Source organism: Strix uralensis, chromosome 1 (assembly GCF_047716275.1).
Source record: "Strix uralensis isolate ZFMK-TIS-50842 chromosome 1, bStrUra1, whole genome shotgun sequence".
Classification (NCBI taxonomy): domain Eukaryota; kingdom Metazoa; phylum Chordata; class Aves; order Strigiformes; family Strigidae; genus Strix; species Strix uralensis.
Window position 1 is genome coordinate 51437040 of NC_133972.1, and position 25691 is coordinate 51462730.

General features: G+C 41.5%; 1 protein-coding gene across 4 annotated transcripts in view; it reads left to right on the plus strand.

The window, feature by feature from the left end:
* Positions 1-2669: 2669 nt before the first annotated feature.
* The window catches only part of SPAG6 (sperm associated antigen 6), a 37826-nt gene continuing 14804 nt past the window's right edge, over positions 2670-25691 (plus strand). For 3 of the 4 annotated variants that reach the window (XM_074865998.1, XM_074866017.1, XM_074866008.1), the window contains exons 1-4: positions 13494-13666; positions 14354-14520; positions 18048-18231; positions 24850-25055. In XM_074865998.1, coding sequence (XP_074722099.1) covers positions 13633-13666; positions 14354-14520; positions 18048-18231; positions 24850-25055 — 591 coding nt within the window. In that variant the 5' untranslated portion in view covers positions 13494-13632. Of the gene's footprint in view, positions 2695-2869; positions 2966-13493; positions 13667-14353; positions 14521-18047; positions 18232-24849; positions 25056-25691 lie in introns of those variants that run through there. The other variant, XM_074865988.1, reaches the window with a different exon arrangement.

Here is a 25691-nt window from a genome sequence, read left to right on the forward strand (position 1 = left end):
TAGACTTAATTAGGCAGATAAATCAATTTATCTGTAATCGACACATCTGCTTTTTTTTAGAAAAAAACCTCTGGAAGTAATTCATCACCGTTTGTTTATTTTTTTAATTTAACTTAAGAACAGAAATAAGTATAAAGAAATGTGTTTAACAGCTGTTCCCTTCTCAAGTACACATGGTGATAATTTCCCAAAATATTTTCTGTGGCAAACGACCTTCTCACCAATCTGATTTAATTTGTCTCATTTATTTGTAAAGAACAGCCCATGGTCTGTTTTGTTTGTTTGCTTAAAGAGATTTTTTTTTCACATTAAATACTCCTGGAAACACGTGGCTCATTTTAGATCATGATATTGCTTACGTTAACCCACCTCCTTTCAGTTGAGCAAACCCAGAGAAGATTTATGAAAATTAGACGTCCTTCCTACACTTTTTCAAACTTTTAAAATGCGGCTGAAGTAACTTCATGTTTTTGTATGAGTTTGTATGAGACAAAACTTTATACTACCTATTAAATAATTTGTTTGTGTAGTGTCACTCATCTGATTTTGTACCTTCAGAGCGTTGCGGAACAAAATATCAGCCCATGAAATCCTGGAGCTACTGTACGTCAGAGGGTGGCTACAGAAAGGGACATCTTTTATTGAATAGGAACTCTGGTTTTCTGCTGTGGATCACAATTTCACTTGGAGCAGCCTGATCGATAGCAGAGCTAACTAGTAACTTCGTTCACAAATATCCCGCGTCTTGGGAATCGCCCTCAAAAGATACCGGAGGAGATGCAGAGTCTATTTCCATTCAAATCCTGGCAACCCTCATTTCATTTTGCCGTCCCGCCGTTTGCATTAGTTGCTGTCCAGACCTCCAAGGTTGTGTTTACCCATAGATGCAACCATGCCTTGGCCGACCGGTTATGAAGAGAATTATTCGTAAATAGTCCTTGCAGCCGGAGACACCAAGATGGAAAAAGTGGGAGGCAGTGCCTAGCTTATCTACCGGAATGATACGCTGTTGGAAAAAATAATATTAAAAAAATACCGCTGTGGTGCACAGGAATACCTAGTACCTGCGCTTGGCAAAGTCCGAGGGCTGTTGCCAGACCGTCCCCCTCGGTGTCCCTTCCTGCGGGGCTCCCCCCGGCGCGGGGAGTCGCAGCCGCCCCCCCCAGCCGGCCCCGTCGGAGCGGCGCAGGCAGCCCCCGGCACTGCGCGGATGGATGCGCTCGGGCTTATCATTCGCTCTGCGCGGGGGCACGGAGCGAGCAACGCCCGCGGGGACGGCGCTTCTCCTGCCGCGCTGCCCCCATGGCACGACCCGCGTGGCTCCCGGCAGGGGCGGTGGCTGTAGCCCCCAGGCTCGCCCCTGCGCGCCCGCGCTGCCCGCACCGCCGAGGACCCGCAGTGCTCCGCGGCTGTGGGTGGGCGGGGGCTCCGCGGCTCTGCGCGGGACGAGTTTATTCCCCGTGCGACGCGAAAAACCCCGGCGTGGGCCGGCGCGGCGGGGTAAGGCATAGCGGAGATCCCCGAGGTGGAATGGCAGTGATGGTAAGAATGAAAAAAAAAAAAAATTAAAAAAATCAAAGGACCCTTCTCCCCGAAGAATAAAGGCGCGGCGGGGTGCGCTGGGGACACCTCCGGGAGCGCTGCGGTTGCCCTTATTTTTCTTCCTTTTTATTTCTCCCCCACCCAGGGAGCGGAGGGGGAGCGGGAGCTAGGCAGGGGGACCCCAGAGTTGCTGCCGGGCGGCGCGCAGGGCTCAGCTGGGGCGGCGGGGCTCTCCCTCCAGGCCCGCCGGGCCCTTGGCAAGTTGCGCAGCCGCGGAGTAGGACGAGGCAGCTCTGCTGTCGCGGCGTGCAGAGAGCAGCCCGCGGAGCACCGCGCCTCCTCCAGCGCAGCGCCGGGGCCCCGAGGGCCTGCAGGCGGCCAGGCGGAGGGGACCCCCTCGCACCGGCGGGGCGGCCGCGGCGCCGCTCCCAAATGTCAGCGGGAGGCGGGCAGGCCCCGACCCGGCCGCCCGCGAACCCACCGCCAGTCCCCGCGCCCGAGCCCGCCTGCGGCGCGCTGCGCGGGGCGCGGAAGGACAGCAGCGGCGGCCCGCGGAGGACGAGCCACGGCCGCGGCTCGGGCAAGTCCCGGCGCTGAGCCCGGCCCCGTCCCGCGGGCGCTGCCCGGCCCCCTCCTTCCCCGCCCGGCGCTCCCGAGAACGGCAGTGCCTTGCACAGAGGTGAGCGTATACAGCTGCCTATATACGTTCTTATGTAACTTCGTGTCCCTGTATACCCCTAGGGACACCTCCGCGCCGCTGTGCGTGTGTTTAGATGGGGAATAGAAGCGTGAAGTCCCCGCTCCGCGGACCTGTAGGTCCGCACGCCCCCGCGCACCTCTGTAGGTGCCTATGCCCATACCTGCACCTATACATTAAACACACATGCCGCCACCAGGCACAGCCCGCCCGGGCTGTTTCTCGTCCCCGCCCGCCCACGGCCGGTCGCCGACGGGCGCGGAGCGGGCTCGGGGGCCGCGCGGGGTGCTGCGCAGCTGGCGGGCGCGCTGACGTCACGGGCGGCGTTGGCGCGGCCCCGCCCCTCCGCGGCGCGGCTTCCGCCCGGTTGCCAGGGCGACGGGTACACAGTGCGGCCCTGCGCGGGCGCGCAGCCTGCCGCGCCGCCGCCATGAGCCAGAGGCAGGTTCTGCAAGGTAGGCTGGGGCGGCGGGGGCCGAGGGCCGAGACCGGGGCGGCGGGGGCCGGGGGCCGGGGACCGAGACCAGGGCGGCGGGGGTCGGGGGCTGAGGCCGGCACCGGCACCGCCGGGGCGGCCGTTAACCTGGGGCAGCGGCCGTTAACCCGGTGCCCCGGCGCTGCCGCCCGCAGTTTTCGAGCAGTACCAGCGCGCCCGGACGCAGTTCGTGCAGGCGGTGGCCGAGCTCGCCGCCCGGCCGCAGAACATCGAGACTCTCCAAAACGCAGGTACGCGCCCGCCGCCCTTCCGCCACGCGGAAGCCGGCCGGGCCGGGCGGTGCGCGGCCGCGGGGGCTTCCGCGCCCTGGCGCCGCTGTGCTGGACGCCCGAAGGGGGAGTGCGGCGGGGGGGGGCGGCCCCCGGGAGCGCGGGGCTGCCGGGGCACTTCTCTGGTTCCCCCTCCCCTGCCCCGTCCCCCCTCCGCGGTTGGCCGCTTACTTTCCGAGGATTTTTTTCCCCGCAGGATTTGGGGTGGCCCCGCGGTGCGAGGCCGAGCTTGCCGAGTCCCCTTGCGGCGCGGTGGGAAAGTTCGTTACGCTTGTCAGCTGCAGGCGCGGGTTGCCCTGCTCGTCTGCAGGGTTATTTCTGTGTTTGTTTTGAGGTAGATGACTCTGGCTGTGATCTCATAATTTATTTTTATTTCAGGGAAAATTTCTCAGTATAACCCACTTCTTCGTTTACTTCCTCGTGCTCCCGATATAGCTTTATGTATAGTATAGGAAACGGGATTCCCCGTGAAGCCAGCGCTGACTTGCCAAGGAAAGCCTGCTTTAGAAGTAACTATTTTTATACTTGCTTTACAAGTTGTTCCTAAATTCTTCAGTGCTTTTCACCAGCGGATTTGCTCCGTTTAGGAGGGATTCGCTTTTGTTATATTACTGTCGTGGGATGTCATGAACCAAATTGAGCATTTTTAGAAACAGGAGCTGTGGGAGCACTTCTACCAGCTGTTGTGCTGCTGGCATCTGGCAGACCCACTCCTCTTGGCCAAAGTTCCTGAGCTTAAATGGAAAAAGAAATGCTCAGTAATTGATTACCTGAAAGACAGTTGTAACAATTGCTCTAAATCGGTAGTTGGTTTACCATATGGTATTCATGAATTGGTTATGTTTTGGTTTGTCTTGATTTTGTTTTTAATACTTGTTTCGCAGATCTGGTAAAGCTGTCAGTCTTTTCTGAGATACAGTGGGATCAAACAAACAGAAAAGAAAACCAATCACTTAAATACTTTCAACTTTCTGCTGTATTTACAAATTTTTAAAATGGATAGATTAAAAATCTATCACTTAAATTCTTGTTAAAGAAACATTTGCTTTGATAATGGGAGTGGCATGTTGATACCAGGCCTTTTGTATTGCCTTGCTGTGCCTCTTGATTTTTATTTTTTTAATCTTTCAGTGAGTTAATGTCACTGCTTTAGTTTGTAGAAATGATCACTGTTTACTAAAGGGACATCTTGGCTCTAGAAATAACTGATGCCTTATTTGTAAGAAGAGGTCCCTCTGTGTCCTTTTACAGTGCTGATTTTAGCTGCTCACAGAGAGAGATCCCATTTAGGCAGGTTTCTTGCAGTTCAGTGTTTCTAAAAATGCAGAAAGTTTCTACTTTAAGAAAGCAAACCAAATGCCAAGCTAGCTTTGATTACATTGTATTTTGTTTTAAAATAATTATTTGATGTAATGTGGTTAATCTGGTTGGTAGCTTTACCTCAGAAGTGATTTGTTGTTTGTGGAGAAGAAATGATCAGTTCAGAGGCCTGAAACTTTCTTCTGCTCATAGCCGGTGTTGGCGTGAAGGTTAATTTTACAAGGATCAGACTCTGGGGTAGTAATGTGGAAATGTGCATTTGTGTAGGTTATCATTCTTCTTGGCTCATTCTGGTACAGAGCTGCTTTTTTCCATAGGCTTTGGTTTTTCAGATGCTAGAAAAGAGGGGAATGTCTGCAAATACAGTGTTCCCTATTGCAGTTTGTCTGAATGGCTGAGGCCCATAAATATTCTACTGTCTTCCCCAATTTATGCCTTTAAAACTAGTTCATAGTTATATAATTAAAATTAAAGCTGTTAGTTTTGACCTTTTTTGGATGTGCTGGATACAGGTTTTAAAAACTCCTCCTAAATGAAATGTGATTTTTAAAACCTCCCACCAAATGTGATTTGGTCCTTTTTTAAAAGCACTTATACAAATATTTTGAGACACAAGTGTCTAACAGATAACTGTCATACCTTTTATGGTCTTGATCTAGTAAGCTCTGGAGGAATGCCTGGAGAAAATGTCTGTCTATAGGTGTATCTGTATAAATTCATATAGGAAAGGATTGGGGGCTCATTTGTTATTCTGGTAAAGAAAGTTAGCTATGTCTTAGGGAGGTCACTGTTTTAAGACGACGTGGAAAGTCTTTGTCTGCTGTCATTTTCCCTTAGTTTTAGGAGTCAGGGGCACCTTGCAGAGTTCTTTGGTTGGATCTCAAATGTTGTCGGGCTTTAGTCTTTTTCTGTCTGAAGCAGAAGGCAAGATTACAGTTACTCTCATCTGAACAAAACTGAGCTCTTAAAATGTACTGTAGCATATGCTTGTATTATTTGCCACGGTTTATATTCCTGGAATATCCAAAATTCAGACTGGCAGCAGTGAAAGATGACTGGTTAAGAATAAAGTGTTTGGTCCCATTTTTAGAAGTCCTTCTGATAAATACTTAATATCTTGTAAGGAAAATAAATACTAGCTTGAGACCTTGTTCTTTGTGGAAGTGTCTCTGGACACTATGCTAACATCATGAAAGGTGGAAGTGTGTTTAAAAAAAATAATTCTTTACTGCACTATAAGCCAGATTCTGTGCTATTAAATGAGGTAGAAGCAGTGGTATTGCTGCAGTCTGCCATCTCCTACTTTGCAACATGGAGGGTAGCAAGCGGCCAGGATCAGAGCTGGGAGTTTCTTATGCTGGTTTGGCTGTTGAGAAATCTTAAGGTACCATTATTGTGGAGACTCCTATGTAAGATCTGTAAGGAAAACTGGCAGGAACTGGCAACCTGGAAAGAAGGTCAGAGAGGGCCAACAGGAAACCCACCTTTTCCCAGGGTATCTCTCTCTTCTGAGGCTTCTGGAGTTCTGGAGCTTCCTTTCCCACTGAGCAGAAACCCTGAAAGTGGTTGTAATTGGGGAACTGGAATCTGGCCTTGGACTTTGACCCATTTACACAGCACTGGTGCTCTCATGGTCAGGAATGTCCTGGGGGGGGGTTAGTGCCTGGGAGCTCAGCAGCTTTCTGGTGGTGGGGAAGTGCAAGGAATGATCAGAGAAATTCCTTTGTCAGAACTCATTCCTGTGTGTTTTCCAACTCTGTGGTTGGCTTTGATAAAGTTGTTCCTTATGATTGATTACTGCCATGAATAATAATTGCAGGATTTGTCCTTTGAATGTTTAATTAATGGATACTTGGGGAAAAAAATCTCCTCCAAAACTACTGAATTTTTTTCCGTGTAGTAAATATATACTTGAAACAATGTCAGGCAATTAATTTATCAAATCTTGTTTCTGGAGGGCTGCTGACTGATGGGAGAAGCTACTTTGATAGTAATGGTTTTAAACTTATTCTTTAAAAATAAATCTATTCATTTGGCAGCTACAGCTCATGAAGCTTGGTACTGTAATGCATTATTGAGCTCCACACCCCCTCATCCTTCCAAAATTTAAAATCTTAGAAACAGACCATTTTCAGTTATAATTCAGCTCTCTTTCTTGCACTGAGATTTAGGCATCCTTCTGTCTTTTAGAAAATTTAGAAGAAAATCTGAACTGGTTCCGGTATGTTTCTAAGAGTGGTAGTCACTGAGGGCCTAATTCTTCTTTCTTCATCTGCCTTGTGAAGTGCAGCACTCTGTAAATAGATAGTGCCCTTGAAATAGAGTTTTGTTTTGATTTTTTTTTTTTTTGAGATGTTTACAATTCAGCATTAATAAATGTCGGACTAAGACTTGAATTACTTCTGGATATTAATTTTTGTATTCTCTCATAGTATGAATTATTTATTTTGCAGTTGAGTTTGTGGTGATGGAATTGTTGCTTTTAATTTGTAAGTTATTTAAGGATATCATTGGGATTAAGAAACAGTTTAGTCTTGTGAGATAGCCTTTGACTGAAAGATGTTACAAGATCTTTAACCCCTTTCTTGGGGCTGATCACATTCTTAAGCATGATGGCTGTGGAGGTCGTAGGGAAAGCTGAGTCTGGAACATGGAAAAGGAAATTTGATGCTGTGTGGACTAGCAGCCTGTGTGTTGCCATGGGACTCTGTGTGCTGGGACCCTGCACACCTGGGTTCCTTTCTCACTGCTGCTGGGCAATTACTATGTTGGGCAGATAACTTCAACTTCTGTTCCTCTGCCTTACCTACTTGCTGGCCAATCTGCTGCGTTCCACAAGAGTTCCAAAATGTCTGTGTAGAGGAAGACCCTTTCCCAGTGAATCTCTTCCAACTGTCAACCCGCTCCATCAGCCCACAACCCTGAGCCCAGGTCTTTCCTTTCTGCCTCATATCAGGCTACTTCTGAGGCCTTACACTCCAGCATACAAGCTATATTCTGGGACTGAGTCCTCTCCTCCTCTTTTACCTCTGGACATCATCTCTTGTACCTGTTCCTTACAACCTCTGTTGGCAAGAGGCTATAGCTTGTGGACAGGGCTTGTCTGTGTCAGACTAGGGCTCCATCACATACTTTTGTGGCATGGCAGATTTTCCCCTACTTCATGGTCTGTTTTTATGCAGGTAAAGGATGATGTCATGAGTGTTGGTTCTCTCCTGGCTTCAAAGCTATTCCACTGGCGACAGGTTTCAAAAGCTGTGTTTCCAAATCTGTGGAGTGGTTTTAGGAGTCTTTATTTTTGAGAAAAGGCTGTTCAAATTTATTTCTCTCATCCAATTACATTGAGTCTTTTTGCCCATGCTTTTCTCAACTTCTCTTCCTAGTGTACATATTCTAAATGTACCTAGTTTGAATGTGACCATTGGACAGTTGGCCCTGTGTAAGGAGGATAAGACTCTGGGAATGAATTTCAGGATGTAGTTCCACATTTTAAGTATATTGAAGAACGTGCTCTGATAGCACAGTGCTTTGTAGAAAGCCTGCTGGGAGCATAGGATGTGTAGGGAAGGTGGCTGTTGAGTTAGCTGTGGAGAAAAAGAGCTGTTCCCTTAAAGAATCTGTGCTCTTGTCCTGTCTGGACCTTGAGAGTGATATGCATGGACAGACTCCAGTGCCCCCATATAGCCAGTTTCAACATTTGGGTTTATGCACCCTCCCTTGTGAAGGATGCACTTACCTTTTTTTTTTTTTTTTTTTTTTAATTATTTTGAGTTAAAAGCTTTGTTGAGCTTTAGTGGGAGAAGTGGGAGAGAAGTATGCAATGTGGCGTGAAGGGCAAAATGTGATCTTTGGAGTTGTAGTAGATAAGTGAGGAGAGTGGCTTTCCCTGAGGCTTGACAGTGTGGTGATGCCTGTTGAAGGGAAGAAGGAGGCTGTGTATTAAGGAAAGTACCAGAGAGGTGATAGAGAAGGAGAAAGTAAATACAGCTGAAGCTGGAGGACTGGCTTTTTCTGTAACTTAATCAACTGAAAGCTCAACTGCTTGAGGATTCCTCCTCCTCTTGGCCTCCTGTCCTGTTTGGAGGAGATTTGCAAGTAAAATTTCAAAGCAAGAATTTGTTAGGAACTTCAGTCTCATCTTAACAAGTGGCCATTAAGAAGAAGCAGCTCCTTGTGACCACCATGGTTTTGGTGTGTCTCTGAAGGCTTGTGTGGTGGCCACTAACTAGCCCCGTGAGGGGCATTTTCAGAAACTTAGTCCTCTTGGAATAGGGTTAGCTCAGCTCCATTAATACAGAAACAGGGTCTGCGAAATGATCAGCCAGATCAGCTTCAGAAATCTCCAGCCCCGGTGTCAAACTGAATCTGCATTATATCCCACACCATCTGGTAATTGCTGTATGAATTACTTGATTACCCAGAGTCTCTATTACCAAACTGTATTTATGTTCCCTTTGATATTTGAAGGATTGTAGTTGTGGGATTGTGTTCCCTTTGATATTTGAAGGATTGTAGGAACCATCGCAGTGAGGAGTCCTTTCTTGGGGTGAGTCACACTTGAGGAGTATGTATTTGAGACGTGCGTACCATGTCATCTCTGAAAGAGGCTGTGTCAAGATGAGTGAGTGTGAAAGTTCTTCTCTCTCTTTCACTATTCTTCTGGGAAATTTGTTTAACTTTCCTACTTAAAACTCACTGCTATGCTGCTTCTTGGAAAGGGTAGTTGAAGATAGGGAGTTGGGGTGAGGCAGAAATGATTTTCCATTTTATCTCCTTGTTAGAGCAGCTGAATTTGACATCAGGAGCCCTGAAAAATCAAGGTGATATGATGAATGTTTGAGTGCTAATGTTAGCTTGGTGGATGTTCTTAGTGTAACAGCTAACACACGAAAATGACAAAACAACGTTATATTTGATCCAAAGCATAAATTAGGACAGCATCTTCAAGAGTGTGTCCAGAGACAACACTAGCGTAGAATGACTTTTTTTCCACATTTACATTTTAAAACAAATAAATTTTGATTTTAGGGAAGGGGAATAGTGTAGGAGTGGTCATCTTCAGGTGCAGAAATGTAGAGAATTTAAAATGTAGAGTGATATTTCTCTGACTTGTGACTTTTCATATATGACAAGGGTTTGGTGAGGGTGGGAGGAGAGTAGAGGGTTTCTGCATGACTTCCAGGTGGCTTTCCCCAAGAAATCAAAATGACCAAATGAAGATTGCTATCTTCAGAATAGTGACTGTTTGTTTGGCTACAGAAACTTGGAATGAAAAAACTTGGAACCTGATGCTGCCCTGAGTGGTTTGGTGTTTTTTTTTTTTCCAGATAGGCAGCAGCCAGCACTTGCTTGCTAAAAGAAAGTGCATCAGGCCTGTGCACAACAGCTCCACTTGAGAAGTGTGTGTCAAGGGTGATTCAGCTTCTAAAGGAAAATTGAGGATAGAAAGGGGAACCGTTCCTTGCCCAAGGTCAGTCAAGGTTCAGTGATGCAAGGGAGAATATTTGGCAGTAATTCTTTGTTACCCTGTTTCTGAGTTGCTAGTGGGAACTCTTCCAAAACAAATCTAGTCCAATGGTCTAAATGGCTTATTTTGTAGTTTACTTTCTGTGTTGCTGCCTTTGAATTCGAGTTAATGAATTTCCGACTTCTGTCACAACAGACTTATTTAGAAGAAGACCAAAGAGTTCTCCTAAAGTTTTCAGCAGCAAGACACTGCTACTCCCTGCTCAGTATGGCCCTGTTCACTTGAGTGAATGGTAGAGGTAAAAGGAAGTTGTTGGAAGGTTCTTACTGATTTTCCTGCTCTAAGATAATGTTAAATAAATTTGAATTTATTTCAAAATGGTGATAGGAATCCTGGTTTGGGCCTCTGGAGAAGAGGGGTAGACTTTGCTGTAGACAGGGCAGTCAAAAGAAAGGAAGAGATCAAATAGAGGAGGTCACCAAATACAGCTGTCTCTGGGAGAAGGAGCTGGGTTGAGTCCAGGACAGGAAAGCCTCCTCCTCTGTCAGGCACATCTGTCCTTTCCAGTACTATCTTCAAAAGTCATAAGAAGGACGGGTGGACATCTTGGCTTTCCTATAGGTGTTTAGTGGAGACCGTACAATCTCTTTGTAGTTCTAAGTGTTGTAAAGAAATAAACACTCTCTTTGCTGAAGATATCATGACAATGGTGAAAACTTCTCAAGCAGTTGATCTTGCAGAGTAGTCAGAGATGATGGATAGCATCTCGATGCAGAGAAAGAAACTGGTTTTAGAGGAGGTGGGAAGCAGAGGTAGAAGCTTTTAATTATGTTCAGTGCACAGGCATAATCTAGACCTATACGCTTCTCTCAATTCTCAGTTAATCTGATGTCAATATAAGGCTTGTACAGCAACAGGAATTGATTTTTCTTTTTCTTGTTCCTCCAAAGCTCTTGTCATGATAATTATTTGTTCACTGTCTCTTCTCACATTCAGACATCACTTTGGGAAAATACAGTCTCCTTGAAGATCAGTACATTTTCTATTATTTCTGAACCTTTTCCATCCATTCACTGTTATTTTCAACCCTGTTTTAGCCGCTTGTGTCCTTTCTTCAAACAGTAACTCCCATTTCACTTTTCATCTCTTTCCTCGCCTTCAGTTTCATCAGCTAAAAAAATTGCAGTAGAACATTTTGTGCTGACACTTAAATGTCATCACCAAGCTTTACATGGTTTACACTACCATGAAATGAATGGTATTGGTCATGGGGAGGCATGCTGCTTGGAAGCATTTCCAGGCTCAAGGCTTTTTAGCCTATTCTAAAAGTGAAATCTGTATCAGCTAATCTTGAAAATACAAATGATATAAATCTTTTATTTGGGACAACTGAAAGCATATCATATGTGTATGTAAAATTTCTTAAATATGGTTTTACATTTCGTGGTATCTAGGTATGTCATGCAGGCCAGAAACCTGTCACGTGGTCTGGACCTAGCTCATGGGTTCCTCCTGGATAAAGTGGTTCTAGTCTCTTTAAGTTTCGCTGGATTTTGAGACCATCACTAGAATTGAACTGTCTGCCACGTCCTGGTTGAATGTCCCACCCATCAGGCTCTTGGCTTTTCTAGTGTCAGGACACTGTACAGTGAAGTGTTCCTTTCCCTCTCCCCCAACCACTTCTAACAGTCTCTTTTATATCAGTAAAACTAGTTTTTTTCTTTTTGTTTTTCCCCTTTTATTTATCAAATAATCTTGTTTTCATATTATCTCAGGTTAAGGTCTCATGTAATATCTGTACACTAAACACAAGTCCTAACTGTTCCAGCTTTACTGAAATACCCTCAGTGTAAATGGAGTCAGAACAGCATGAGGTCCCCTTAGGAATTTCAGCAGCTGTTTGACCATGCAACTGATGTTAGAGGGAAGGACAAGAAAATGCCCTCTCATAGAGGGTACAGGTGACTTGCTAGAAGATAGTTCACTATAGATGTGAGTTGGGGCCAACTCCGTATATCATGTTTATTTGTTTTTACTTTTAATTTGTCACAGAAAGTACTTAGTGCATTTTGATATGAAGCATGATTTGCTGATGGGACCATACCTGCGATTTGGGAGAGTTTGTGAGAAGATGTCAATGTGATGACCACATTCTGAAGTAGTGATTTCTGCAAAGTGCTAAATGAATTCACATAGATCTTTTAATACTGGAGGATCTAGCTTTTGTCTGTTGGTACACAGGAGTCCTCTTTCAGCTCCAAGTGGGTTTGTCGGAAGTGTGAGCATGTCCCAGCTATACTACAGACTATTTCCATAGGTTCTACATGTACATGTTCAATTAATTCACGTTACAGAACCATTTTTGGTGCTTCTGTAGTGCTATCGGACATCACAATTTCATTTTACTTCCCTCCTTTTACTGTGTGCCTCCCTGAGACCTGTGTTATTTTGACTTGTGAAATCCTGGGAGCCTGTATCTCTCATGGCAGCTCAGCTTCTGTCTGGAGTATTGACCTTCCCAGAATAAATTCATTAGTGGTCAGCATGGCCTCCATGGTTAGTTTTACCCCCCATCACCACTCTTTCAGAGCCATGTATAGATTATTAGGCTATTTTCGTCTTGCTGGGAGCAATTTGGTTTTAATTTAAAATAAATGTTCTCTGTGAGAATTACAGTGCTCCTCAACTCACTTTTTTTCTTTTGAGAGTGCCTTTCTATACAGAAGTACGTTATGGGTGTAACTTGTTATAACCTCCATCTCTTTGAACAGTTCCTTGCTCTAATGCCCTCAGCTTTTCCTTGTCATGGTGTGCCTGTTCAGCACCTGGGTGTCATCTGCATTAGGCAGTGATCCCACTGTTGTGGGACTGTTGCACCAAAAGGTCTTTGTTCAGTGCTTGAGAAGGGAAGTCTTGCTTTCTTCCACAGTCACCCAGATAAATCTTTATCTTTGTTAGCAAAAAAAAAATGTAATGGAAAGAACTGAGACAGCCGATATGGAGACTTCTGACTGTAGCTCTGAGTGTTTGGTGTTTTGTTGTAGCGCTTCTGCATCTTCAGAGCATTGCTTTCTGGCTGAGGTATAAAGCTCAGCGGTATTAATTCATGCAGCTGGCTGGTACAGGGACAGCACTTTTGGACAATCTCAATACAAGTAATTTTCCCTTTCCAGACCTTATAAATCATATTTTTTATGTAAACATGTGGATCTCATTTATATCCCTATTGAAGAACCTTAGTTTAACTGTAGGAAGAGCTTCCACATACACAGTGGTTATCTTTGATCATCGTTGTTGCCTTCACTGAACTTTTTCAGTTCTACTCTAGGGGAGGGTATTAAATGTAGGCTAGATTTATACAGGTAGCATGGTGATGGTCTGTGCTTTGGCCTCTCTTTCTTTCCAAATAATCCTGAGTGCTCTGTATACTTCTGTGGGTAAAGTTTCTTCTCTGATACTGAGCAATGAGCTGGTGGCTCCATAGAACTTTCTAACATTGAGATCTTTTTCATGGGTGGCAGTGATCTGTTTGGGGTCCATCACTGCATATGGGAGGCTGGGATTGGCTCCCCCCTATGTGCTGCATTTCACTTGCCATGTTGTTATTCAGTCTCTGGTTCTGTACTAATAACTTTGAGTCACCAGCAGTCTCACCTCACTGTTCATGCTGTTCCAGATCATGGATGAATACTGAATGGCACATGTCCCAGCACAGAGGCCTGCAGAACTGCACTGTGACCTCCTCCCTCCTATTGCAAGAACGGAAAGCTTATTCCTTCCTATTTTTAGCCAGATGTTTATCCATGTAAGGACTTTCTTAGGCCCTAACTGCTAATGGTTCATGTCACGACTGCTTACCTCACCTATTATTTCAAGTATGTATTGTAACACTACCTTAGAGAATGGAGTTTCATATTCTTTCATGTTTAACTGATACACTGTGGACTCATTAGTGAAAACACATCATAAATAATAACTTGATAAGAAAATCTTCAACTCTTCTATCTGGAGTGTAATATATTATGGGTATTGGTCCCTAAATCAATCATTGCTAATAATAGATGAAATGTAATTTGGTGTAATTCAATGTAGAGGTTCTGCTGGCATGCTGAATGAGTGACATGCCAATGTCAGCTCACCAGGACCTCCAGATGAAGTTTCCTGTGCAAACATTTAACACATGCATTTTATATATGTTTGAATATACCTTCTCTTCTTGTCTGTATACTTTAAGACATGTATTTTAGAGATGTTTGAATGTACCTTCTTTTCTTGTCTGTATACTTTAAGACGTATTTTACAGATGTTTGAATATAGCTTATTTCCTCATGTGACTTTTCTTATATTTCAGAAGTGTTTTGTACCTATGAAAAATGGGCAGAAACATTGCTATGCATCAGCAGTGCTATCCAAGTGCTGACTTAATTTCAGTGGAACACCTGGATTTCCTACAAGCTCTTATTACCTGGAAGAGCAATTTAATAGGTTTTTATGAATAAAGGCAAATGTTTAGAATATTTTCTGCTTACCAAATGGGCTTTTCTCTTCCTGGTGTAACTCAGGTGTAATGTCTTTGCTGAGACCTCTTTTGCTGGATGTCATCCCAACTATTCAACAGACTGCTGCTTTGGCTCTTGGGAGACTTGCCAATTATAACGGTGACCTGGCAGAGGCAGTCGTGAAGGGAGACATTCTTCCACAGCTTGTGTGTTCATTGTCTGAGCAGAATGTAAGGCATCATTGTTTTCTTAAGTAATCTTTTTTTTTAACTGTTGCACAGGGAAAAGGCAATCTTTCTGTATCAGCTATTTGTTGTTATTCTAATATAGCAATAAATGTACTGAGGTCAGAGACAGCATGTGTGTTTGAACCCCTGAGAGATCAATATATACTGTGTGCCTAAGTTTGACTTCAAATAAGCTTGACTTTAAAATATCATCTTACCTTTTAGTGCACTATAGGAAATATATTTGTGGCACTGTTATGTTTCTAAAATGTTGCGATGCTTTATAAAAGGTCCCTCTTTAAAAATGCGACAATTTGAAAACTGTAGTGGTAATTAACTAGGATTTGTCGATAATACCAAACACTTGTAAAATACATACAAAAAAAATGAACTTCTGTAATGAAATACTTAGTATCTCCAAACATAGCCTTTTAGAAATCTGTAGCATGAGAAATGTCAAACCACTGACACAGGAAAATACAGTGAAAGGTTTTTTTCTTAATATTTGTCAAAAATAAAGAAAGTATACTCACAATTGCAATGCAAATCTGGTGGTCACTTTTCCTCCCTTCTTGCCATTTTTCTTCAGGTTTTGTGTTTTGATTTTTCCAGTGATCCTAACCTAGATTAACAGAAATACTTTCAAATAAGGTTCCCAGTAACTAGAAAAAGAGACAGCTGAGAGTTAAGTGCATTGATATCACAGCCATACTTAGGTTGTAGTTGTGGTTTATTAGATTTAGGAGAAGTAGGATTTTGATGGAAATATAATTTGGAAAACTGTATATTTTCATTTTCAGTCTTTTGAGGAAAACAAATGTAAGTACTCATTGCATATTTTTTGTGCATATGGGTCATTGCCTATACAATTAGTCTTAAAAAAAAAAAAAGCTAAAAAAACCCCTTGATGTCAAGATACTGGTGTAGTATGTAAAGAAAGTTAATGTTTTAGACAAGTTTATAACCATTTTGGTTATTTTATTTTTAAGGGAAAGAGGGGAACAAAACTCTTTATCCTCTGTTTTGATTTGGAAACTACCCCCCTGCTACAACTCAAAGCCCTCGCTAAATTAGCTTGAGAGTACCCTGATTTATCTCTTCCATGTTACTGCCTGTGCTGTCGTTACATCGAGATGGCTGTAATTCAGAATCACTTGGGGCACCAGCAAGATTAGTGTGAGGTCATGGAAAGCCTACTATGCCTTGGTGACTGAGGGCAAGTGAAGGAAACTCATTATCCAGTTCATGCAGAGTTTAGCAATGCATGCAGTTGGTCATTTCCCATAGGCAAAAAACCCCACCCCAGATAAGTTTCCATTCCACTCCCTCTTCATGTATCAACATCTATATTTAAGGAGCAGATTCTTTGAGCATACAATAAATACTGATCCTGCTGATTTATGGGGAATAGTTACAGGGTCATATCCCAGATCAATGTTTTGTCAATTAAACTGAGCAAAATACAGTTTTACAGTGTGTTCTGACTGTGTCTGTGAATATGTTTTGTTTGTAAATAAATGTGTTTTGACTAATAAATATAAAGTGTTTTTCTCTGCCAGGAGCATAATTACTTAGCAGAAATAGCATACCCATATTTGCACAGACATAGATTGGTGTAAACAACTATAGCTCCATTGAGTTTAGCAAAACGTATGGTAACTTATATTAGCTAGGGATTTGACCATTTGTACTGTTTCCCTTAACTTCTTTTCCCCCTAAATGATGGTTAATGTTTTGCTTGTAAATTATGTTTAATGTACCTGCTTGTAGGCCTTAATTTAGAAGACTAGATTTTTGGGATTAAGGAATTATATTGGTACTGGTAGACTAGGGAGGGTCAGAGCATGTGTTTGAGCACTGGAAGATGACCGTGCTCTTCAATCATGAACGTGCTCTCTGATGTGGTTTTAGCCAATGCCAACCATCAAACTACTTGGCAATGCCTGGACATAGTTTAGGGGATAGCACAAGGCAAGGACAGTTTCCAGTAGTGTAGATGAGGCTGTTGTGCTTTGAGGGAAGAGGAGTTTAGGTGGATGGATGTGGTATGCTGTGTCACTTTCCTTCAGGGCTAGGGAGCAGGTCTGGGTCCATTTTACTTCCTGTGGAGCCGTTGCAGATACTCTTCTGTTGCCATACTTTAGTGCTTTAGATCAGAATTTTGAAGGTGTTTGGGCACGTTACAGGATGCACAAAAGCACTCACGTGGTTATTTGCTTCTCTGGACTTGATCCAAAAGGGATGTGGGCTTTGCATTGTTTAAGTTTTGAGTACCTTAACAGTAGGAATCCAGCACTGTAAAGTGCCCAGGCTCCCTGTGCAGAGCAGGGGAGAACCAGGCATCTTGGAATGAGATTAAAGCCAGCTGGCACACGGAGAGAGAGCCCTCTAGAGCTTGTCCATAGGGATGATCTGATGGCTGCCAGGCTGGAGAGCGTACTCCAGGCACATGGACAGAACAGTAATTACTTGTGTCCCAATGAATCTTGCACTCCTTGCTGCACAGTGGCTTCAAGAGGGAGAGGAACTGTCTCACAACTTGGTTGCTTCAGAGTACTTTAACTGGGCTCTGGATTTTGAAACTGGAAGGCAGAGGAAGAAATTTAATGTTCAGCTTCCACATCCCAATGATGGTTGTGAAAATGCAGGAGACTGAAATGTGGCTTTTGGGGGGAAGACTTTAACTGTACTTTTAGAAGAAACTACAACCACCACTGCAGTTTACATGGAACCCCATGATGTGTGCAACATCATATGTTATATATATGCTCAAAACATGTATTTAGTCCAGCACTGAGGGAGATGGGTAGAACTGAGACAAGTGCTTGAATTTTGCTTGAACTAATGACAGAGGTGCCAAGGTGCTTAGTCCTGTTGAAAGTGAGCTGTTTCTGGACACATGCAGGAGTAAAATTTCAGGCTGCCTGCTCAAAACCAAGGATCATCCAGTGTTGGGTGTTTGGTGGGATGGACTTTTATGATCTTAACTGTGGGCTTAGGCAGTATCTAGGCATTTCAGGATTCAGATCCTAAACCCTTTTGTTGGATAGAATTCTGTGTCTCGGTTTCCTGTTTGTAAATGTAAACGATGTTTCTCATAGAGATGTGAGGGTATATACATTAGAAATGGTGAAACCTTGCAAGTGTCATGGATGGGTAGAATTATTTTAGGAGCTTGCCCTGCATAACCTGTGTAATCTGGTTAAATATGTTAAGAGCTATTGTTTTTGCAGCTCTTATCGTTCACTACTCACTTAAACAAACAGACTTATCTAGACTATTATCTTTTCCCCATATCCTTTTAGCCCTCATTTTTTCTGTCTGTTTATGCACTTACTGCAAATTTTAGATCATGAGCTGTCTCAAAGAAAGACTGTAGGTTCATTGTTTTTGTGGTGGTCCTGATTTGGATCTGTATGAGATATTGCTACTACTAAAAAAGTCTAAATTATGCATGTCTGTACTGTATTGTGCTTTAAACTACTTGATGTTAGTAAAAGTTTTTTTTTTTCTTTTTCTAATTTGTGTAGCGTTTCTACAAGAAGGCAGCTGCATTTGTGCTAAGAGCAGTTGGTAAACATTCTCCACAGCTAGCTCAGGCAATAGTTCAGTGTGGAGCACTGGAAATGCTTGTGATTTGCTTGGAAGATTTTGACCCTGGAGTCAAAGAAGCTGCATCTTGGGCACTTGGGTATATTGCCCGACACAATTCAGGTAACAGGTTTCACATGTGTTATCTTTCAGCTTAATGCCATGAAAGAATTATAATAAATTGCATTATTGTAATGTTCATAAGTAGAGCAAGATACTTTTTCTTTTCTACTGTTATAACATTTTAAATTTGGAATAAAAACTATATTCTAACTATACCAGTCTGACAATGCTATACCTTTTGTGGGAAACCGGCATATCTGACACCAGCGATGCCCAGTTATGAGAGGTGCTCTGAGAAGAGATGCATTGGGCCTGTGGCCAGGAAACGACACTGCTTTATTCTCCTTCATGAAGAAATTACAGAATCTTTATGTATTGCGTAACTGTTACTGTGGAACAAAGTTTCTTTTGCTCGACACTATTTCTTCTTTTATCTACATAGTAAAATGGAGAAGCCGAGGCAGAACCAAGTTTCATTCAGCTCACAGCAGTGCCTGCAGGATAAACGTGCCAAATTCATTGCGCTGACTATATTATCGTTAGCCAGTAGACCACACTCTTCTCTGAGAGTCAGGAATAGATCCTAGGAATCCGATATTGAGCAGTTCACTGCTGTCTCACAAGCAGTTGTATAACTCCCTGGCAGTGTCATGTTCCTATTTAAAAGCTGATCCATGTGGTTGATAATTCTTTTACCGGCTATTTATATAGTTCATGTAAAAGTTTAGAGCTATGAATCAAAGAACTGAGGGAAAAAACTGCAGACTGGAAAGGGTGGGAGAAATGGCTTGTGTTTGTATTGTTTAAAATTAAACTTATTCTAGGATCATAATATTAACTTACGAATTTGTTTGGTTTGGGCTGTAAATATACGTAAGACTGAATTTGGAAGTGATTTTCTTCTTTCTTTTTTTTAATCGATATGGAGTGTTAGACTGCAGAAGACATGGGGGATTTCCCCTTCCCATTTAGAGAAAGGGTTACCTTATTGGGATGGACTCCAAAGTTGTCAACACCTTCCTAACAGACTGCTTTTTCTGGGGAACAAATTAATTCTTGGGGCACCTCTGTGGTAAAGATCTTTTATCTTTTGGTTACCGGGTCTGAATCCCACCCTTGGTGGAAAATAATCATTGTTTCCATCTAAGAGATATTTGTTTAAGTGTCATTTGAAAGTATTCATTTGTATAAATGTGTGTAGTGTAAGTGTGTGTCTGTGTTACTCTTAACATAAACATTTCTGTAGTTTTGTTAGGTCAATAAATCAATATTGACTCACTTCAGTTACCCTTCATGCTATTCACTGCATGAATGCTGGCTGATCTTTAGGGTGATCCAGTTCACTCTGGGATAGCATTGTCTGCAAAGATGGAGGTGATGTGGGGGTATTGAAGACAACAAACTCCTTGTACAAATTTTTATTCCATAGTTATAAATTATTTATTCACTGACAGTGAATGGGTACATGTCTCATCTCAATTTATGCCAGCAGTAAGAACAGCATTTTCAGAAATTGGGTTGAAATTGCAAGTGCTACCAAGCTGCAAGCATCAGGACGTAGATCACTAGATGTAAACAGCTAAAAAAACCCCCACAACCCCAAAACAATACAAAAACTTGAAAAAAATTGTTCTTCCTCTGCCCAGCTACGGCCACTTTGGGGGATTTTACCTTCCTCTATAACAGAGTCACAGGAAGTCTCTAAAATGATTACTGAAAGTAGAGGAGTTATACTTAACAAAGATCACTCTGTGTATGGTATGTTTCTTACACTCCTACAAGCATGCCTTTGCAACAGGATATTGTTGGAGATGGGATACAAAGATAGATGGACCTGTTTTTATCAACATCTGGTGTTTACTGTTCAAGAAACTCTGGATTAGACTCACATGCTTGTGTTGCCAAAATTTGACAGTTATGATTTTCTGTCATTGACTGTCTGTGGACATATATTGCAGCTTAAATTCTAAAAATAGAGTTGGGTGTGAAATGGTTTTCCCCACCCACGGAAGGTTTTTCAGTTTCAAAAATTGTTTCAGTAACAAACTGGGACAACACTAAGACAAGATTTTTTTCTCTCCTGAAAAGACTATGGAGCTAGGGAGGCTTATTTGCCCCAGCAAGAAAAGTTCAGTAATTAGGGCATATGTCTGGGATGTATGTGGGAGACAGATTAAAGTCCTGATCTGTCTTAGGCAGGATGTGAACCTCTCTCTCCCTGAATGCAAGCAAATGCTCCTGGCATTTGGCAATAACTATTTGCAATGGGAGGGTCTCTCTGCTTTTAATCAGAAATTCCATCCATGACCTGGTAAAGCTGCTCTCTAGGAAGTGCAGTGTATGTTCCCATGAGAAGACTTCCATTCTGAGAAATCAAGAGTTCTTTATTGTTTTTTTCCTGATGAGAACATTCTCTGGTTAGCCAGTTCCCTACTGTCTTCATACAACAATCTCTTAAAATGCAGTTCTTCTGTGGACAGTTGTCTCCAGAAGGCCTCTGAGATTTTAGGTTAAGACAGATGTCTCATGAGATTTCAAGATACTAGAAATCTTGCCAGGTTGGATTCCAAAATTTAGGAACAGGAATTGCAGTTCAGCTCTTTCTTGGAAGATCGCTTTGAGCTGAATTTCAGACACTGATCTTACTCCAAAGTATACAGATTAGTGTGCTGTTATTTTGCCATTCATTACACTTTTTTCCAAATACAAATAGTAGCAATGAAGTGTTTCAAATATCATCAAAATACTATCAGGTCCATGAAGAGTATTTTGTGGATTTTTACTTATACCATATTTAGTTACTTTTAAAATGTAAAATTCTTATGTTTGAGATATGCAAATAACTTAGATTTCCATTTGCTTTGCCTACATAAAAGGTGTGATTTATTAATAATCTCTTACCTGCTTCAGCATATTGTAAATTGGCAGGAAAACAAAAATAAACAACACTATACTCAAGCGTATTGCTGAGAGTGAAGTTATGCTTATTTTCTGTCGTACAGTGGTACCATTAGGGTCATAGGATAGCTCAGCTTGGAAGGGACCTTGGGAGATCTCTAGTCCAGCTTCCTGCTCAAAGCAGGGTCAACTACAAGGTTAGACCAGGTTGCTCAGCTCTTCAGGGATTTGAGTCTAGCAGTAACTTTGTCTTATTTCAGGATCTAAACTTTCTCTATAATTAGTGACCTCCATCCTTCTCCTGATGAAAAGTTTTCCAGCTGATTCCAGTGGAATCTTTAGCACTGTGGCTGTAGCGGTCTGCATAAACCTGTGATTTTGAAGTGCAGCCTTTGGACTACTTGTGGGGATTAGAGCCTTTCTATGTGGCCATTACATGATCACGCAGTCCTCAGAAAAATACAGTATTGGTGGTTGTTTTGGTCAAAACCTGTTATTTCCTGTGGATACACCTGGCAGCATAGCAGGGTCTGTTTGAGAACCCTGCTCTGGACTGAAACTTGCATTTGCTTCAAAGCAAAGAAGGTTTTGCTGCTGCTCCACTATGTGAATATGGCATTTGTTCAGAGCTGATTTTCCTTCTCTGGGGACTACCTGCACATTCACTTTCTCACCTTCATCTTTTCTATCTTTTCTCCTTAATCTTTTTTATCCATACTATTACTGCTAACACGTTAATGTTAGTATGCTTTTTGGTTTTGGTTTTTTTCTGGTAACACTTTAAACCAGTTTAGATCAATCCTGTAAGACTTCCCATTGATTTCAGTGGGTATGTAGTCAGGATCTTACTGACTCCTCTTCATTCGCTTTCACATAAATCCATGACTAGGCCTCAACTTACTTTGAATTAATTTCTTAGTCCCTGATGAGTATTTTTGTATTGAGATTGAGGTAAATTGGTACAACTCTAGTACAGCTTCTGGTTGAACTGGTGACATCTTAGACTCTAAAGTCTTTCTTTATCTGTCTGTCTTCTACCTCCATGTCAGTCTGTCTTCATGTCTGCAGTATCTCCATTTGCTAAAATCTTCCTCATATTGTTCTGGACAAAATCAACTAATTTATGATGGGGTTTGAGTCTTAGTTTTCTTGTCTCTGAGCAGATGTAGAATAACATTTCCTACTTTCACTCACGTAGGGAAAAGTCCTACTTTATCATCATCTAGTTGGACAGGTTCCGTAAGCTGTACCCCAAACTAAAGTTCCAAGCCCAGGGTTTTTGTAACTTTCTGTGGAGTTAAATGAGGTTAATTAGTTTTTCTCTGCTGTCTTTCTCCTCTTCAGCTATTGGTCTTGTCTGTGCCCTTATAATGCAGTCTTGTCATAGTGTTCAGAAAAGTCTTTCTCTAACTTGTTCTAGTTTTTTTATTTGAGTATTTGTTTTTAAAAATTTCTTGATAACTGTGTTTTCTCCTTTAACTCTTCCTCAGCATTCATTTTTTTCCCACTTCTGTCTGTGTTTTGTAATTGGATAGCAAAGTTTCATGAATCCTTTGGTGAATAGTCTGAATTAAAAGTGTTCTACCAAGTGGGCCTCTCTTTGAGGAGAAAGTATTACAATTATCATAGAATAATTAATACTTAGAGTCATAGTTTTGAGCTGAGTTTGCAGGGCAATGTGATGGGAAGATCCTGTTTTTCTGATAGTCTGTTTACCGCTTGTCAGTCTTTTGACACATCGTCCAGCCCTCCATGTGGTAAGTTACTAGCTATGAACCTTAAACACCACTGGAAGAACAGCCATTTAATTAACTGCGACCAACAGTAACCATCAGTATTTAAATGATATCGGACTTCTAACAGCAAGAGCTGATCTAAATTGAATCAGATTTAGTTTGCTCTTTTAAAATAACTTTTATAGTTACTTTTTCATGTCTGGGCATAGCTTAAAGTATTGCTCTTTCCCTGCTTGAACTTCATGATTTTGGCTCATAAGGCATCAAATAAACTAGTCTTCTAGTAGCATCCTGTCCCTCTTGACATGATTTTCCTGATATTGGCATCTCCTAGCAGACTGTAGGCAATTGAGTTGATTGCTCTGAATTTGCTTCTGAGGCAGTGGGATGCATTAATCTGGATTGTTGGTCAGTAGTTCATGATGTATTCCACTTGGTCAGTGTACAGCATCAAAATACAGTTGGGAGAAATCATGTATGGCTTTTTCCATGAAAAGCTGACTGTAGCTTATACCGCTTATATTGATTAGCTAGTTTTCAGGTTTGTTTTCAGATACGTTTCAGGTACATTTCATTTCAGATTTGTAAAACTGAAGATATAGGATTTGAGCTTTGTTGAGATTTATGTATATTTAGAGGATGCACACTCTACCTTTTCAGTCAAATAGTTACTTGAAAAGTGAACTCTGAAGGGTTAATTTAGTATTAGTTTAAAAATTACTGCATTATTATTTTGTAAGGTAATATAATTTCTTTAAAATATTATATCATAAAATGACATACAGTGTAAATATTTGACTTATCACATGTATTGGAGTTTGTGGCTATAACTCGCTAATTGAAAACAAATCTGATCAGGAATATTATTTGGATATTAACAACGTAATGATGACATGACTTACAAATTTCATGAAAAACTATATTAGTCTATGTATATTTAATGAAGTATGCTATATTTTTCTTAGTATGAAAATCTCTTTATGTATGGACTATAAATCAAAAGCTAAGTTAGAGTCTTGAAATACAACAGCCATATGTTGCCATGGTACTGTAAGTCAAGATAAATGTTAAAGATAATAATGGATATGCATAATAAGGTGTAGCAAAACTGAGCTAAGAACCTAATAGATTATTGAATCCCCCATGATTTTTACCACTTTTTCAGCACTATTTTAAAATAGCACAACTTGGTTATAGTGTGAATTTTGCTTCTGATATCCAGTAATTCTTATTTTAGGACTGTGATTAATGCTGCATACACAGAGAGAGCTAATGAATTTCTAATAGTGTAATTTTTGTCCATGTCAGCTAATCATATGCTCAGATTTTCTTTTTTTTTTTTTTTCCTTTTTTATTTAAGGTGCAGTTAGTTAAGGGTATTGTACTAATCTCAGACACACAATATCCCACTGATGATATTTCTCATTTGTCTAATTGTGTATGATAACATTTTCATGTCATTAAAGTATAAATTCTGTCTTGTCCTATGTATGGTAGCAAAGCCTAGTTTTGATCGGCAAGTTCCATTTTCCCAATCTTTTATGTAAGATAAATCTTTTATGTATGTTTTTTGTATTTCTGTTTTTGGCATTTGATCTATGCTAATATCTGCTTATCATTTAAAGAGGGTAAAATGCTCTCTAATTAGGTGGTTGGTAAAATTTTGGTACTTTGGCTTTCTGTGTTGTTGTTAGCCATGCATAAAATGCTTTCCTATTGATCAGTGTAGAATAGCCAGGGTTTAAACAGCTGACATCTGCTTACTTTAAAAAAAGAAAAAGAAAACAGAATAACAAACCATTTCAGCCTAATCTACCTCAAATGTGTGCATGTAAATGGGGGTCCATCTATTGACCTGCATTCTTTTCAGTTGTGGATTGGTCCACACGGTTTATGAAACCAGGAGGGCTGATTTGAAATGCAGATGTCGAGACAGTGAACTACACCCTCCCCTTTTTCCTTTGCTGTATCTGTCAGGGTGAAAAATGGCTTGCACAAGGGTCAGTCACCCATACTCACTTAATTACTTTCCTTGGACCTACAGAACTGTCACAAGCTGTGGTGGATGCAGGCGCTGTTCCTCTTTTAGTGCTCTGTATCCAGGAGCCAGAAATTGCTTTGAAAAGGATTGCTGCTTCAACTCTCAGTGATATTTCAAAGCATTCTCCAGAGTTAGCACAGACAGTAGTGGATGCAGGAGCTATCGCTCACTTAGCTCAGATGATCCTGAACCCTGATGCTAAACTGAAGGTACATTTAAAAATTATTTTTTTTTAATCTCCATTATACCAGTCATTACTTGATATTGAATCAAAGACACCGGTATTCATATTTATTTAGGAAGCTCTTGTTTTGGGCATTAACAAAATGTAACAGCATAGTTAGTGACAAAGAGTTCTGAACATATTCACAGATTTAGCTACTGGATAAAAACTGCTGCTCTGTGAGGAACAGCTAAACTAATCTTTAAAGTGAATAGTATGAATATTTTTAAGAATTATGTAGTATATGAAGAATGCAACAGATATTTTTAATAGATAAAATTTGCACAGTTGAGTTCCAAAAAAGGTTTTGCATACTTAAGATTATACTATAAACGAGTTAATATTAAATGTATTATTGTATTTTAGAATGTAGTATCTGATGTGAATAGCTGTTGTTGAAGGTTTAATCACTAGAGTTTAATTGACAAAATTACTTCTTTATAATTTTTCTATCTTACTCTAACAGAAACAGAAGACAACATAAAAATATCACTTCAAACAAAAAGATAAAAACTCTTTAAGGTCTGACAGACCAAACTTATGCAAATAAAGATACTTTCCATAGATTTCAGTAAATTTTAAACTAGAGTTTTAAATTATATATATTTTTCCTTTTTTAATA